General features: G+C 47.4%; 1 protein-coding gene across 4 annotated transcripts in view; it reads right to left on the minus strand.

Annotated features, from left to right (window-relative positions):
- The window catches only part of BBS4 (Bardet-Biedl syndrome 4), a 180,113-nt gene extending 167,960 nt beyond the window's left edge, over positions 1 to 12,153 (minus strand). For all 4 annotated transcript variants that reach the window (XM_079789701.1, XM_079789702.1, XM_079789700.1 and 1 more), the window contains exon 1: positions 12,108 to 12,153. In XM_079789701.1, coding sequence (XP_079645827.1) covers positions 12,108 to 12,131 — 24 coding nt within the window. In that variant the 5' untranslated portion in view covers positions 12,132 to 12,153. The remainder of the gene's footprint in view (positions 1 to 12,107) is intronic.
- Between the last annotated feature and the right edge of the window lie 5,328 nt (positions 12,154 to 17,481).

Below are 17,481 nucleotides of genomic sequence, written 5' to 3' on the forward strand. Positions count from 1 at the left end.
CCAATTGCTGTTCAGATTGAGCTTGTTTCTGTACCTGATCTTCTAACTCACTAATTCGGTCCTCTGCTTCTTGTAGTCTACTGTTGAAACTTTCCATGGTGTTTTTGATTGTAGCTATATCACTTTTCATTTCTTCCTGATTCTTGCATAAGTTGTTGATTTTCTCATCCATCCGATGTATAAATTCCACGACCATTACTCTGAACTCCTTTTCGGTCATGTTGCAAGCTTCAGTTTCACTAATTTCCTTTCTTGGCGACTCCATATTTTCTTTCCTCTGTGAGTTATTTCGTTTCCCCATTCTGGTTATTACCAGAAAGCTCAAGCTTCCGTTTGCGTGGACCTGGGCCGTGTGATGTGGGGACTTCGCTCCACCCGAGTTTCACTGAAGTGCTCTGACACTAGGACGTGTGGCTGCCTTTGGTTGGTGGGAACCAGACTTGCCCAGGGTCAGTGTCCCCAGTGTTCCGTGTGGTCTCGTGTGCACACTTGGAATCAGGGGCCCTGTCTGCACCACACTGTTGGTATGCGCCGAAAATGAGATCCTTAGGATGTGCCAGGAGTCAGAGTTTCCCTGTGTCTGCACCAAGACTCGAGTGTCAAAGTCTCTGTTGCCTTGTGTGGTTTCTCGTTGAGAATCAGGGTCCCTGTGTGTGCATGCACCAACAGTTGGGGTCGCTGGCTCTTAGTGTGAATGCGCTGTGAGTCAGGGGTCCCAGGCAGCTGTGTCCGGTGTGCCAAATTCCCTGAAGTGGAGCTGCGTCCTGTGTGTGCTCTCTCTACTGAGCCAAACCGGCTAGAGTGCACAGTCTTAAAATCCTGAAGGTGAGCTGGCTCCGTGGTGCACTCTGCCAGAGTCCCGGAAGGGGGGCGGAGTCCGTCCTGCGCGCCAACTTCCCCAAAGGGAAGCCCCTCTGTGCACTCTCTAAGATTCCCAGAAGGGGGAGCTGTGACCCGCAAGCCAAATTCCCCGAAGGGTTGCCCTCTGTGCGCACTGACAGATTTCCCCAACGGGGAGCTGCTTCTGTCCCGCGTGCGCCAAATTCCCTAGGGGGGAGCGCGTCCCTGCGCAAAGCTCGGCAGCTTGGGCGAGGGGCGGGTCTATCAGTTACTATGTCGCTCTCCACGCGCCTGTGAGCGCTCGGCAGCTTGGGGGAGGGCGGGTCTATCAGTTACTATGGCACTCTCCGCGCTCCTGTGAGCGCTCAGCAGCTTGGGGGAGGGGCGGGTCTATCAGTTACTATGGCGCTCTCCGCGCGCCTGCTGGGAGTGGGGTAGGCTCTTTGACTCACGGAATTCTGCTGAGAAGTCTGGATTCTTGTTTGTTGGTCTGAAGCTGTGATAGCAGTTCTCTGTGCACAGTGGCTGCAGGGTCCTGGTTTGTGTCAGAAGCCAGGATCCGCGTCTCAGGCAGCTCTGTTTCCCAAGATGGCGTGGTCTCCGCGTCCGCACCAGCCGCTGAGAAGTGTCCGCTTTGTGCGCGGGGCTGCGCCGTCTAGGACTGCCCAGTTAGGGAGCCCCTTGGAAGACGTGCAGAATCTAACTGACCCTAGCTCATACACACACACACACTACACACGTCTACACTCTCCTCTATGGGTTCCTCACTCACACTCTCTCCCTACCTTCTTGCCGGTCGCCATCTTCTACCTGTCTTAAACTCTAGTAAAACTTCCTGGCATCATGCTGTATATAATAAATGCACTGCACTAGCTCTGGGTCACGGTCTCTCCATCCGAGAACAGTGTCCCACCTGGTCCCAACTTTACTTACTGTTTCTGTGTCTGTCTCTTTCTTTTTCTCAATCCCCAGTCGCCCCTACTCAGGACTCATTTGCTCTCTAGCCGTGCTGGTCATGGCTGAAGAACCCCCACACCATATGACCCAGCAATTCCACCTCTGGGTATTTATTCAAAGAAATCTAAAACACTAATTGAAAAAATATATGCACCCTTATGTTCAATGCAGCACCAAAAGTCAGACAGAGAAAGACAAATACCGTATGATTTCACTTACATGTGGAATCTAAACAACAAAATAAAGGAATAAGCAAAGCAGAAACAAACATAGATACAGAGAACAATTGATGGTCGCCAGATGGGTGGGAGTTTGGGAGATAGGTGGAAAAGGTGAAAGGAAGGAAATACAAGTTGCCAGTTACAAAAACAGTCACGGAGATGTAAAGTACAGCACAAATATAGTCAATAACTTTGTAGTAACTATATATGGTGTCAGATGTGTACTAGGCTTATCACAGTGATCACTTTGGAAGGTATATAAATGTCTAATCACTATGTTGTAGACCTAAAGTTAATATAATATTATATATCAACTGGGATTGAAAAATGAACTTCAAAAATAAAATTATCTAAATATTCAACTACATTAAAATTAGTAACTTCTGTTCCAAAAAGGAAGTAAAGGCAGAAAACTAAGAGATAATGTTTGCAATACAAAACACAACCAAAATATATATATATATATATATATATATATATATATATATATATATATTAACAGCCAGAAACTAGAAATAACTAAAAATATGAAACACAAATAGCAAAGTAGAAAAATAATCAAAACATATGAACTAGGAATTGCACAGAAAAAGAAGAGAGACAACTAATGATGCTCTACCTCACAAAATCCAGGAAATATAAATAATATCACATAAACATTTCATATCCACCATAATGACAAAAGCGAAAGTTGTAACAATATCAAGGATGTAAGCAACAGGAACTAGTGGAAGAAGCATAAATTATTATAACCACCTTAAAGTTTCCCATAAGTAATGAAGTTGAATATGTACATATCCCACTCATTTGTGGAATATAATGAACATAAACTGATGAACAAAAATAGATCCAGAGACAAAGAAGCATGGAACAGACCATCAAATCTCAGAGGGAAGGCAGAGGGATGCCCACCATGCAGATCAGACTGTCCTCCTTCCTCCGGAGCCTAAGTAGACAGTGGGGATGTTCCCTCTAGTCTAGCTTCCAAGATATCCCTTTGTTGCTTATCTCCTCTTCCTAATTTACACCATGGAGAATTCTTTTTCTGTCCCTCAAAAAAAAAAACAACAAAACCACCCCTCTGGGATGTCTCCTCCATAATCTTAACACACTTGGCCTTTCCACAGAGGCCCAGCCAAAGCATTTTCTATTACTGCCTCACCTAGTCAGGGATGCCACCCAAAAATTAACAGAAAGGGCCGCAAAGATTAGAGAACATCAATCAATATCATGCAAAGATTAGGAACATCAATCATGGGACTACTGGCTAAAGAATATAAATTGGTATACCTGGCTACTACCTTTCATAGGACCATTAACATTCCTATTCCTCATCTTCATTTGTTCCTACTTGATATGTTCCTTCTTTGGTGATGCTAACAGGTATCACTATCCATTAGGGAAATACATATTAAAATCAAAATAACCATCCTATATAATCCTATATAATAAAGAGGTAATATGCAAATTGACCATCACTCCAACACAAGATGGCCGCCACAAGATGGCCATCAGGGGAGGGCAGTTGTGGGCGATCAGGCCAGCAGGGGAGGGCAGTTGGGAGGGGCCCAGGCCTGCAGGGGAGGGCAGGTTGGGGGACCAGGCCTGCAGGGGAGGGCAGTTAGGGGTGACCGGGCCAAGAGGGGAGGACAGTTGGGGGTGACCAGGCCTGCAGGGGAGGGCAGTTGGGGGGGACCCAGGCCTGCAGGGGAGGGCAGTTAGGGGGGACCAGGCCTGCAGGGGAGGACAGTTGGGGGGGACCCAGGCCTGCAGGGGAGGGCAGGTTGGGGGACCAGGCCTGCAGGGGAGGGCAGTTGGGGTGACCAGGCCTGCAGGGGAGGGCAGGTTGGGGGACCAGGCCTGCAGGGGAGGGCAGTTGGGGTGACCAGGCCTGCAGGGGAGGGCAGTTAGGGGTGACCGGGCCAAGAGGGGAGGACAGTTGGGGGTGACCAGGCCTGCAGGAGAGGGCAGTTGGGGGGGACCCAGGCCTGCAGGGGAGGGCAGTTAGGGGGGACCAGGCCTGCAGGGGAGGACAGTTGGGGGGGACCCAGGCCTTCAGGGGAGGACAGTTGGGGGGGACCCAGGCCTGCAGGGGAGGGCAGTTAGGGGTGACCAGGCTGGTAAGGGAGGTCATTTGGGGGGGACCAGGCCTGCAGGGGAGGACAGTTGCGGGGGGGGGACTCAGGCCAGCAGGGGAGGGCAGATAAGTGTGACCAGGCTGGCAGGGAAGGGCAGTTAGGGGCAATCGGGCCAGCAGGGGAGGGCAGTTAGGGACAACCAGGCTAGCAAGGGAGTGGTTAGGGGGTGATCAGGCTGGCAGGCAGAAGCGGTTAGGGGCAATCAGGCAGGCAGGCAGGCGAGTGGTTGGGAGCAGGCAGTCCTGGACTGTGAGAAGGATCAGGCCTAAACGGGCAGTCAGACATCCCTCAAGGGGTCCCAGATTGGAGAGGGTGCAGGCTGGGGTGAGGGACTCACACACACACCCCATGCACAAATTTCATGCACTGGGCCTCTATTGAGTTAAATAAAAATATTTTTTAAGATAATAAATAGTCAGACACATATGACTACATATTGTAAAATTCCATTATATGAAACTGCTAGAAATGGCAAAACTATGGAGACAGAATGCAGATCAACAGTGGGTTGTGATTACTGTGCCATGCCGGCACAGCTATGGGTTAACCTGAGAGGGGGCGGTGAAGGATGGAAAAGACAGACAAGAGAATAAAGCTGGGGCTAGGTGGGACGCTGCTTCTCTGATGGAGAGATGGCGCCACAGCCTGCAAGCTGAGTCTTTATTTTATAGCTAGATTCCACAAGGCAAAGTAAGGGCGTGGTCAAGATGTTTACAATGTTCTCTCGGGTTTCAAATCTACTCAATTACATGTACCTGGTCAAGCTTTGTTTATTTGCTGCACCTCCCGCAGCCTATATCATTTAGCCACGTGGGACAACAGGTTCGGACCATCAGGTCAAGCTTACAACTACAGCCTTTGGCTATAATTGTACTGGGAGGGCTTTGCCCCCCAAGCTAGGACTTGCACGTGGCTTTGCCATGGGAGGACCATGCTCTCTCATTAGTCCAAGGCTTGAACCTGTCCAAACACTGTAGCCGCTCTCCACAGATTACAAGTAGGGAATGGCTGCAAATGGACACAAGGGAATTGTTTGGAGTGATGGACATAAGTTGTGATCGTTGACAAACTATATAAAGTTACTAAAATTAATCAAACTATATATTTAAAATGGGTAAATTTTACAGTATATATACTTACACCTCAACGAAGCTGGTTTAAAAGTGCTAAAAAAAAACCAAAAACACCTCCATTGTTTTGTGTTGTTTTAATATATTTTTTATTGATTTCAGAGAGGAAGGAATAGGGAGAGATAGAAACATCAATGATGAGATAGAATCATTGACTGGCTGCCTCCTGCACACCCCACACCAGGGATCGAGCCCACAACCCAGGCATATACCCTGACTTGGAAATGAACCGTGACCTCCTGGCTCATAGGTCGGCTCAACCACTAAGCCATGCCAGTCAGGCACCTCTATTGTTTTTGATCTGGGGTTTTCTTTTCACTTTGCGGAACACAGTAAGAATTCTTAAAGATTCAAAAAGCATCTTCATAAGTCAGCAACCCTACTTCCTACACGAAGTAGAATTAAAATAAATTATGTATATTTTTGTGTTTCTCTCAAAAGACTTCCCAAAGCATACTGAGATGGAAAGAATTCTATTAACCCACCTGATTTCATTTATAGCTGGGATGTATGAAGAATAAATTTTTTTTTGGTTCCTTCTTCATTTTTATGTTGTTCTGTGATCATTTGTGCATCTAACAAATATTTATGCAATGCTTGATATGTGGTAGGTACTCTATCTGAACCAAATCAACTAGAGCAGTAGTATTTTGTTTTAAGTTCTGAAAGGTTTAAACTTTACTGGAAGAAAGTTGTTTATACGAAGACATTAAATAATGGGAATTAGCCCGGCCAGTGGTTGAGCGTTGATCTATGAAGCAGAAGGTCACAGTTTGATTCCCCATCAGGGCACATGGCTAGGTTGTGGGCTTGATCCCCGGTGTGGGGCGGGTGCAGGAAGAAGCCAATCAATGATTCTCATTCATCATTGATGTTTCTTTCTCTTTCTCTCTCTTTCTTTCTCTCTCTCTCTCTCTCTCTCTCTCTTCCCCCCCACTTCCTCTTTGAAATCAATAAAAATATATTTGAAAAATTAAAAAAACAAAATAATGGGAATTACAAAAAATGTTATAAGTATAAATCATAGAAACCGAGCTATTTGCTCAGTATTTTTAAAAAGATCTCTAAACCATTTTATCTATCTAATAATAGAGTAATATGCAAATCATCACTCCGCTACACTCACAAGCCACGCCCACCAGCCACGCCCCAGCCACGCCCACCATCCAATCTGAGTGAGTATGCAATTAAACTGAAAACATGGCGGCAGCCCCGCCCCCCAGCCTCTCCAGGTCTCTGGGAGTTGGAGAAGTCAGGCGCCAGCGCCTGAGGCTGGCTGCAGCCACGGAGACCAAGAAGCCGCCTGCCCCATGATCCCAGGCTGCAGCCAGCCTCAGAAGCCTTAGGTCCGCCTGCCTCACATCCACCTGCCCCACGTCCTGGGAAGACAGAGAAACCAGGCCTTGCGCCTGAGGCTGGGTGCGGCTGGGAGACGAAGAAGCTGCCCGTCCCATGATCCCAGGCTGCAGCCAGCCTCAGAAGCCTCAGGTCCACCTGCCCAACGTCCTGGGGAGACGGAGAAACTGGGCCCCAGCGCCTGAGGCTGGCTGCAGCCACGGAGACCAAGAAGCTGCCTGCCCCGTGATCTCAGGCCTCAGCCAGCTGGAGAAGCGGTTCACCCCACGTCCTGGGGGAGACAAGAAACCAGGTGCCAGTGCCTGAGGCTGGCTGCAGCCGGGGAGATGAAGAAGCCGCCTGCCCTGTGATCCCAGGCTGCAGCCAGCAGCAGAAACCTCAGGTCCGCCTGCCCCACCTCCTGGGGGAGACTGAGAAACCGGGCCTCAGTGCCTGAGGCTGGCTGCGACCTGGGAGATGAAGAAGCCGCCTGCCCTGTGATCCCAAACCGCAGCCAGCTGGAGAAGCCGCCCTCCCCACGTCCTGGGGGAGACAAGAAACCAGGTGCCAGTACCTGAGGGTGGATGCAATCTGGGAGACGAAGAAGCCGCCTGCCTTATGATCCCAGGCTACAGCCAGCTGGAGAAGCTGCCCACCCCATGTCCACCCGCCCCACATCCTGGGGGAGATGGAGAAACTCGGCCCCAGTACCTGAGGCTGGCTGCAGCCCGGGAGATGGAGAAGCCGCCCACCCTGCAGTCCTGGGCACCAGTACCTGTGGCTGGCTGTGGCCTGGGAGACAGAGAAGCCACCCACCCTGTGGTCCTGGGCACCAGTACCTGCGGCTGGCTGTGGCCTGGGAGACAGAGAAGCCGCTCACCCTGTGGTCCTGGGCACCAGTACCTGCGGCTGGCTGTGGCCTGGGAGACAGAGAAGCTGCTCACCCTGTGGTCCAGGTGCCAGCACCTGCAGCTGGCTACAGCATGGTAGATGGAGAATCCGCCTACCCTGCAGTCCCGGGCACCAGCACCTGTGGCTGGCTGTGGCCTGGGAGACAAAGAAGCCGCCCACCCTGCAGTCCAGGCGCCAGCACCTGCAGCTAGCTACAGCCTGGTAGATGGAGAAGCCGCCCACCCTGCAGTCCCGGGCACCAGCACCTGTGGCTGGCTGTGGCCTGGGAGACAAAGAAGCCGCCCACCCTGCAGTCCTGGGCGCCAGCACTTGCAGCTGCAGCACAGGCGAAGCCCCCTGTCCACCATCCCCTAAGGCTGCAGCCAGCCTGGGCGCCTATGGCTGACCAGAGGGAGGGAAGCCCGGATCCTGGGCGCCTGTGGTCAGCTGGAGGAGGGAATCCTGGGTACCAGGTGTGGGCCGAGGCAGAGGTAGTTAGGGGCAATCAAGCCAGCAGGGGAGCAGTTAGGGACAATCAGGCTGGTAGGCAGAAGCAGTTAGGGGCAATCAGGCAGGCAGGTGAGCGGTTAGGAGCCAGCAGTTCTGAATTGTGAGAGGGATGTCCAACTGCTGGTTATCCCATGAGGGGTCCCAGATTGGAGAGGGTGCAGGCCAGGCTGAGGGACACACTCCCCGCTGCCCCCTGTGCACGAATTTCGTGCACTGGGCCTCTAGTTCTTAAATAAAATATAAATGTCAGTCCCCATTTTTCCTCCATAAGGAACTATTAATCTAAATAACTTGGGTAGCCCTAGCAGGTTTGGCTCAGTGGATAGAGTGTCAGCCTGCGGACTGAAGGGTCCCAGGTTTGATGCCAGTCAAGGCATATGCCCAGGTTACGAGCTCGATCCCCAGTGTGGGGTGTGCAGGAGGCAGACGATCAATGATTCTCTCTCATCACTGATGTTTCTCTCTCTCACTCTCCCTTCCTCTCTGAAATCAATAAAATATATTTAAAATAATAATAATAAATAAATAACTTGGGTAGCAAACCAGAATTCCTGTGTGCCCCACATTGGGCTAGTTTCATTCCATTTTGCTGGGATATCTCTGGCCTCAAGGCCTTCAATCATAGATTTTTACTTATATATTTGTTCAAAGTTCTCTCTATGAGTTTTAAGTCTTTGTCTTCTCCATATATATATATATATATATATATATATATATATATATATATACACACACACACACACATATATATATACATATATATCCTACCTAATAATAGACAAATATGCAAATTGACCATACCTCCGACACACCCACAAGCCATGCCCACAAGCCATGCCCACCATCCAATCAGAGCAAGTATGCAAATTAACCCAAACCAAGATGGCTACAGCCACAGAGAGCAAGGTTTCCTAGGTAACAGAGGAAGCCAAGCTTTCCGTCTGCCCTTGCCAGGCCTAAGCCTCCACTCAAGCTACAAAGTTTAAATTATGGAAGGTAAACAAATTCAAACAGAAATGGCGGCAGAATGGAGCTTGAGAGAGCAGGCCAGGGTTGCTCCCAGCAACAGGGGAAGCAAAGCTTTCCGCACACCCTGGCCGGGCCCACCCACTTAAGGCAAAAAAGTTTCAATTATAACCCCTACAGAAATGGCTGCCGGCCTTGGAGGGAGCCCCAGGCTTGGCTCCACTCCAGGCTACAAAGTTTCAATTGTAGAAGGAAAATAAATTCCAGATACCAGGGCCTCCCCTTGGGTTGCCAGGGGGCGTGGCCGGCCTGCAAACCACCACAGGCCCCTCGCTCAGGCTGCCCCATGCCCCAAGGGAACCCCACCATGATCAGGGACACCCTTCAGGGCAAACCAGCTGGCCCCCACCCCGTACCAGGCCTCTATCCTATCTAATAAAAGAGTAATCTGCAGCTTGATCATCACTGCAACACACAATATAGCTGCCCCCATGTGGTCAAAAATCCTGCCCCCATGTGGACACAAGATGGCCACCACAAGATGGCCAGCAGGAGAGGGCAGTTGGGAGGCACCCGGCCTGCAAGGGAGGGCAGTTGAGAAGGACCAGGCCTGCAAGGGAGGGCAGTTGGAGGTGATCAACCCTGCAGGAGAGGGCAGTTAGGAGTGACCAGGCGAGCAGAGGAGGGAAGTTGGGGGCAAACAGGCTGGCAGCAGAGTGGTTAGGGGGTGATCAGGCTGGTAGGCAGAAGCGGTTAGGGGCAATCAGGAAGGCAGGCAGGCAAGTAGTTGGGAGCCAGCAGTCCTGGATTGTGAGAGGGGTCCCATATTGGTGAGGGTACAGGCTGGGCTGAGGGACAACCCCCCTCTGCACGAAATTCGTGCACCGGGCCTCTAGTATATATATATATATATATATATATATATATATATATATATATATATATATATATATATATATCTCCACATCCACAGATCTATGTTTTTTTTCTTTGTGTCACGAAATTAAGATCACACAATATATCTCACTTCACATCTAGCTCTTACTTAAATATATACTATGAAAATCCCCCCAAGTCAACATATATAGTTCTAACATTCTTTTTAATAGCTGTATAATCTTCTTACATATGGAAATATCAAGAGTCATCCATTACCTCACCAATGGACATTCACTGTTTCCAGCTTTTTGCAACTGTAAATAGTACTGCAATAAACACACTTGTACTATATGCTTTTGCTTCTATTTCGATAGGATACAGGTCTAGGAGTAGGATTATCATGTCATTTTATTACAAAATGCAAGATCATTTCCAAAAAGGAAGAAACTCAAATTTCCATGCAGTAGTCTAAAATATAACACTGCTGGCAATAAATTTGACAATAATGAAAATAATTAAACTTCAGGTTCAAGTGCTAAAGTCATATCAAAACAAAAAAGCCATTCCCTGCCCAGTCAACTTGGCTCAGTGGTGGAGCGTTCACCTATGAACCAGGAGGTCACTGTGGTTGTATCGTAAATCAGCGAATGAGATACAAGACGCCTTAATTAGCCCATTAGGAGTCGTTTATTGCGTGCAGCCCAGAGGGAGGTGTCTCTTCCAAATCTCTGAGCAAAATATACAGGAAGTTTCCGTATTTATACTTTTCGAGCCTCTTTGTTTGCAGATATTACAAAGGGCTCTGTGTGAGTTATTGCTACAGACAGTTGTAACCTTGAATACATAATGAGTTAGTACTTGGCATAAGAATTTGGGCATTATTATTAGTATTAGTTTATATTAGTCTATTACATTGGATGGCTAGCTTGCAAGGTCAGACAGTTAAGTTTATCTTTTTCTATTATTTGAACTAAAAACAAAGTCATTTTTATAGAATAAGAGACTGTCTTAAAGTGACAGAGTTTACAATGACAGAGTTTACAGGACTAGGGACTATCTAACAATAGCAGAGAGTTTCAAACAGCAGCTTTTTATACAAGATGGAGGTTACTATGCTTCACTATCAGGGCATATGCCCGGGTTGCGGGCTCAATCCCCAGTTTGGGGCATGCAGGAGGCAGCCAATCACTGTGTCTCTCTCATCATTAATGTTTCTAACTCTCTCTCCCTCTCTCTTCCTCTCTGAAATCAATATATATATTTAAAAGCCATTCCCTTTAAAGCATAATTAGAGACTCAAAATCACAGGTGTATTCTGCCTTCACAGAAACCAAGTTCACAGACTATCCGTGAACACCTATCTATACCTACAATGAACACTAAAGAATATCTGTAGTAATAATATCTTAATGATGCTTTACATTTAAGATTATGTAGGTGAAGAATTTTCTTTGGTATGTTTCCAATATTGAAAACCTAGTAACACTAATTATGCTTTTTTTTTTTATTCGTAGCTTACAAAAGTCTTTGCCTAGGGCCTCCTGCTCTGTACTCAGAGTTTTCTGATTACACTAAAATACTTTAGTTTCTCCGCTAATATAAAGAAAATAGAACACAAACGACCCCTCTAACAGATAATAAATAATACTGGCCTGCTCTGTAACAGCCAACATTTGTCTTTGTTTTCCGGGGTGTTTTTCAAAGGGCAATAAACGAGTGAATAACTAAAGTCATTCTAACAAATGCTCAAAACAAGCTCTGAAACCCAATACTGAAATAAGGAGAACAAAGTTTCACACCTGTAACTTTACATCCAATTATGAGTACCCGCCTCAAAAATGACAACTGGGTCACCCCGAGTTCACCTGGCTACCTGGTACCGGCGGCCCTGCGCCGTGTAATCCCCGGTCCGGCCCCGGGCCGCCCGCGGGGCTGCGGGAGCGTCCAGGCCGTCGCCCTCCGCCCCAGCCCGGGGAGGAGCTGCCGGCCTCGGCCTGGCCGTGCCTTCCCAAACCCAATGAGGCGGAAGGGATGGGGCGAGGAAAGAGCCATTTTTTAAGGAAAACCCCTTTCCCGTCCAGGTGACCCCAAGAGAACCACAGGCTAAAGAATCAGCCCTGCTCCAGGCCAACCCCTCCCCGGGAGCGGGCCCGGCTCCCCGCCAGTCCGGGGCAGCGGCGAACCGCACGGCCCCATCCAGCCCCGCCCGGGCCGGGACCCCAGACAGAACCTGTGCTCACCGTGGGGTGTCTCTCCTCAGCCATCTCCGCCGCCCCGGCTGCTGCGCGGCCGGAAATAAGCGGTTTCCCAGGCAACCAGACCAACGGAAGTTGTGGGCTGGAGAGGGCGGGGCCTGAGCCGAGAAGAAAGGCGGGGGAGGCAGGGCCCGCCCACTGAGGGTGTCGGGAAGCTGGGGAGGGCTGGCTGTTGCCCCACAGGTAGTTTGGCACAAAAGGAGCTGATGCGGGAATGCGAATCCGTGCGCGGGGCCTCTGGTAGTAAATACAATGAATCCAACCACAAAGTTGTTCACAGTGGCCACCAGAATGGGGCAGACTCAAATCCTGCGGCAATATGATTTCTAGCTTTAAACTCCTTTGGTGCTCCTCCTGGAACCCAATGGGATCTGTGTGTACATGGGGATCAAAGGAGCCCCAGGACCCTCTCTCCTCTTCCCAGTCTGTCTGTCCATTGAGAAAGGTTTACGATGTGCCAACGTGGAAGGGATAGCCAATGGTATCAGAGCCCAAGGTCCACTCCATTCGCTGGGCAAGGCCCAAGTCAGGGTCCCCCCTGACACCACCAGGCCTCAGCACGGGGATCGACAGTGCAGCATGATTGGCTTCTAAGGATATTTGGCCATTTATGCATCCCAATAAATTTCTCATAAACTCCGAGCACTGTTCCCCCCACCCCTTGAGAGGCAGGAGGTATAGTTTACGTTGGAGGACAGGGCTGAATCATTTTGTTGTTGTTGTTGTTGTTGTTGTTGTTGTTGTTGTTTGGCGGGGGGGGGGGGGGGGGGGTCCTTGCTCTTTACCTCTGTTGAATGGGGACAACAGGGAGAGAGTCTTACAGAAAGCATTTCCCCAGGCAGTTTCCTCCTTATACAGGACAAGCACACATTCCATCCCGTTACTGTCTGAGGTCCATCCAAATGGGAATGGGACCACTTGGGCTTCTAGCCTTCCTGCCGCACAAGCATAACAGTCACTTTTACTTAGGGCGAGTACAGAATATTTCATCCATTCCACACAGGCATTTGTTCCCTTATATCCTACTTCTATTTGCATGGTAGTGGCAGTGGCCTAGGGCAGTGGCCGGCAAACTGCGGCTCGCAAGCCACATGCGGCTCTTTGGCCCCTTGAGTGTGGCTCTTCCACAAAATACCCGTGCGGGCTCACAAGTACAGTGCAATTGAAACTTCGTGGCCCAAGCGCAGAAGTCGGTTTTCGGCTCTCAAAAGAAATTTCAATCATTGTACTGTTGATATTTGGCTCTGTTGACTAATGAGTTTGCCGACCACTGGCCTAGGGACTCTTGTCCTGTGACATCTATTCCTAAATCTAGTCCTAGCCAATCTTTTGACCTAAAGGCTGAATATACAAATCATTTAAGTTATCTATAATCAATAACTTAACTGGGTAAGCATGATCCAGATTGTACACATTTTCCCAGCCCACATTGTAAGCCCCTGCAATTTGCCAGACCCCTAAAGCAAATAGAACTCAGTACATGATGGTTATTAAGACAGCTCACAGTTTTTAGCATCAATTTCAAGGGGATATGTCCTGGTATGGCTGTTCAAGTTGAGGTGTGTCGCCCTTAAGTCATGTGTTGGGTCCAACCTCACTCGGCAGTCCAAACAGCAGTCTCTGTGGTAAGCATACAGTTAGGGTCCTTCCCAGGAGGGTTCCAACTTGTTTCCCTTCCAAATCTTGATTAGAACAAACATAGGCTTCTGGTCAATGGCGATGAACTGGAAAATCAAGAGGGCCTTGGGTCAGGAGGCCTTCTAACCTGAGAGAGATTAAAGTAGAAGAGATACCCAGTATCTTAAGTAATTTGGTCCCTAGTTTCCATTGTAGGAAGATCTTGAGGCATTCCAGGACCTATTGGAATCACCTACAGCTAACTCAAGGGAAAAAAATTTTTTTTCTTAAAATTTAAACCCTAAGAAGGTTGTCAAACCCATTCTACCAAAAGATTATATAGCATCCAAAGTGACAAGAGGGTATTAAACACAAACATAAGCTAGTAAAACTTCAGTTCTCACAACTAAGATTATCTTTTCTTTAAATACCTGATTAATATCCTATATAATAAAAGCCTAATATGCTAAGTGTTCAGTCATCTGGTTGGCCATTCAACCAATCAAAGCATAATATGCTAATGATATGCTAAGGCAGCTCAACTGCTCACTAAGATGTGCACTGACCACCAGGGGGAAGACAATTGACTGGTCAACCATTAGCTATGATCTGCATTGACCACCAGTAGGCAGACTCTCTGACCAGTAGGTTAGCTTGCTAATGGGGTCTGGCCCATCAGGACTGAGTGAGACGGGTCAGATATACCCTGGAGCCCTCCCGCAGTCCCTCCCCGGCTGGCCAACTTCCCACATCCCTCCCTGGCCCTGATTATGCACCAGTGGGGTCCCTCGGCCTGGTCTGCACCCTCTCACAATCTGGGACGCCTTGGGGGATTTCGGAGAGCTGGTTTTGGCCCAATCCCACAGGCCAGGCTGAGGGACCCCACTGGTGCATGAATTTGTGCACTGGGCCTCTAGAAACATATAATTTATAGAACTTTTGCTTCAGAAAAGGACTAACCAAAATAAGGCTTATTTTCTAACTTCATTTGTCCTTGGTGCAGAGAACAAATGATACTAATTGAATTTCTGTTATCAGTCTCCATGAATACATTGATATAAACTATTTACTCTCTGCTTAGGGAGGCAAAATGCAAATCATTTACTCTTAAGTGTCCTTGGTTTAGGGAAGATAGAATTTACTAGATGGCTCCAAATTGCTGTATATTTCAATTTTCCTATTCTATTTATTCTGGCTTACTGGCCTGTGTCGCTTCTTCAACTTATTTTCAATATTTTTTTACAAACATTATATAACTTTCATAAATCTTTCTTTATAAATCTTACAACTTTCAGAAATAACCAGCTTTAGAAACTATTTTAAAGAGTGTGTGAGTGAGAAAACAAAGGGAGAGTGTGTGGTCGCACAGGGAGTGTTTGTTGGTGAGTTGAGGGACAGCTATACTCCAGGAGACTGTGGGGGACGGCAGGACGGGGCTCCCCTGACCGGGCAGCCCCCACTGCTGCTGGGTTCCCACCCGGAGCGACCAGCTCAGGACACGAAGACTGCGCCATCTTGAAGGGGAAAGTGGATGTTAGTGAAAGCATAAAAAGCCCAGGGAATTTACAACTATGGCACCCACCGAACAGCTGCGAACCCGAGACCACCAGTACCCAAGTGGCACAAGCAGGCGGATTCAGAGGTGCTATACACTCCCTCATGGAAAGGTCAGATTTCGCCTGGGATAAGGTGAGGTCTGTGGTCCCGGCAGGAGAGAGAAACTCACACAAGGGAGCTGGAGAACCTGGGGAAGTCTGCACCTAGAAAAATCTGTGGCTGTTGGGGCTGGCGTGATCCGTGAATGTGGAAGGGGGTCCGCAGAGCTGCTAACAGAAGGGAACTCTAAAAAGCAACCCATTTTGATCTCGGCGCAAAAGGACAGCCTAAAAATTTTAAAAGTGTCCCGGGGTGCTTAGACCCAAGGGGGAAAAAGACTGAACACACTTGCACGCAGCCCCGGAGTTCACACACTTCTCTGGCTCTTTTTTCCCCCCTCTCTTTAAATCCTTGCTTCTGAGCCCAATACATAGGATCACCCAATTGGAGACACTCTAAAAGACTGCAGGGGAAAGTTGTTTTTCTGGAATCTGGGGATCAGAGCAGGGAATAACCATCAGAGAACCAGTTCTGGGGAAACCCACTTCCCCAAACCGGTATTAAGTGCCACAGGGAAAACAAATCTAAACACTAGCTAGAGAGGACCTATAGACCCAGAGGTCAATCCAGAAACACTGCCACCCAGGGGTTGAATCACAAATTGACTCTTGTGTAAAAACAAATAAAGGATTATAAGAAAATCATGACTGCCTTACAACACTGAAGAACAGTGGAACACAGGAAACTTCAATACTGTCCTGACTAGGAAACAGACGTGCCAAACAGAACAGTAGAGGAAGTGAATGACCTTCACTACTGCATTTTTTTTTTCATCTTTTACTTAGGAAACTAAATTTTTTTCTTTTTTCCTCACTTGATTTTACCTTTTTAATTATTACATTTTTATTTTCAGTCAGTATTATTACTACTACTATTTTACCTTTTTTTTTTTAAGTGTCATTTTATTTTCTCTTTATTTTACTTTGGGATTAGTGTTCTACATTCTATTTTCATCTTTCCTTTAGCATCATTTTACTCTATCTCAACTTTACCTTTATGCCATCACTATCTTCCTCACTTTTCCCTTTTTGTTGTCCTATTTCTCTTACCCTATTCCTGCTTTAGATTTTACCTATTCCTTCTTTTTACCACCTATTAAAAATTTCACCCTACCAATCCCCTGCTCCAAGTCCATACACACCTCTCTCTTCTCTTTCTTCACTATCAAATTTTTTTCTCTCTGTCCTTTTGTTGTTGTTTGCTTGATTGTTGATTATGTCAATTTTTTATGCATGTTTGTGAGATTGTTTTGCTTTTTCTATTTGTTTTTTTGTTTTGTTTTTTGCTTCTGTTTTCCTTCGCCTCACTTGATATTAGTTGTTGTTTGTTGTTTGCATTCATCTCCAGATACTTATTGCTGGCATGTGTTGGGATTAGTGGCTGTTCTATTGGAGTTTTCTCCCAATATGTATAGTATTTTTTGCCTCTTCTTTTTTATTCTCTCTCTTTTCTCTCTTACTTTGTTTTCCTTTACCCAATTTCAATTTGCATTTCTTTTTTTCCCCTCTTCTCCTTTCTCTCCTATCCTCTAATTTGCCTTTCTCTGGTGGTCACCTTTGTTTGGGGTTATTAATATCATGAATACATTTGTGTTCAGTGCCTTGTGCATTGTACCTTGTTTTGTTGTATTTTTTTGCCCTTAAATCAATACAGGAGAGAGAGAACTACATAACCAGACACCCAGAGAAGAGACACCATGGGGAGACAAAGAAACACCCTGCATATGAGAGAAGAGCAGGCATCACCAGAAAAGGAAGCAAACTGAATGGAGACAAGCAACCTGTCAGAGAAAGAATTCAGAAAAATGGTCATAAGGTGGATGAAAAGAATGGAAGACAAATTCAACAATATGTGTAACAACCAAGAGGAAATGAAGAAGAACCAAGAAGAAATGAAAAATGACATCGCTGCTGTAAAGGACTCAATAGAAAGCATCAAAAGTAGACTAGAAGAAGCAGAGGGCCGCATCAGTGAGCTAGAATACAAGGTAGGAAAAAATACCCAAGAAGAGCAGCTTCTAGAAAAATAATTAAAAAGCAGGAGGAGAGCCTAAGGGAAATTTGGGACAACACGAAATGAAACAACA

The sequence above is a fragment of the Cnephaeus nilssonii genome, assembly GCF_951640355.1.
Source record: "Cnephaeus nilssonii genome assembly, chromosome: 1".
NCBI classification, from domain to species: Eukaryota; Metazoa; Chordata; class Mammalia; order Chiroptera; family Vespertilionidae; genus Cnephaeus; species Cnephaeus nilssonii.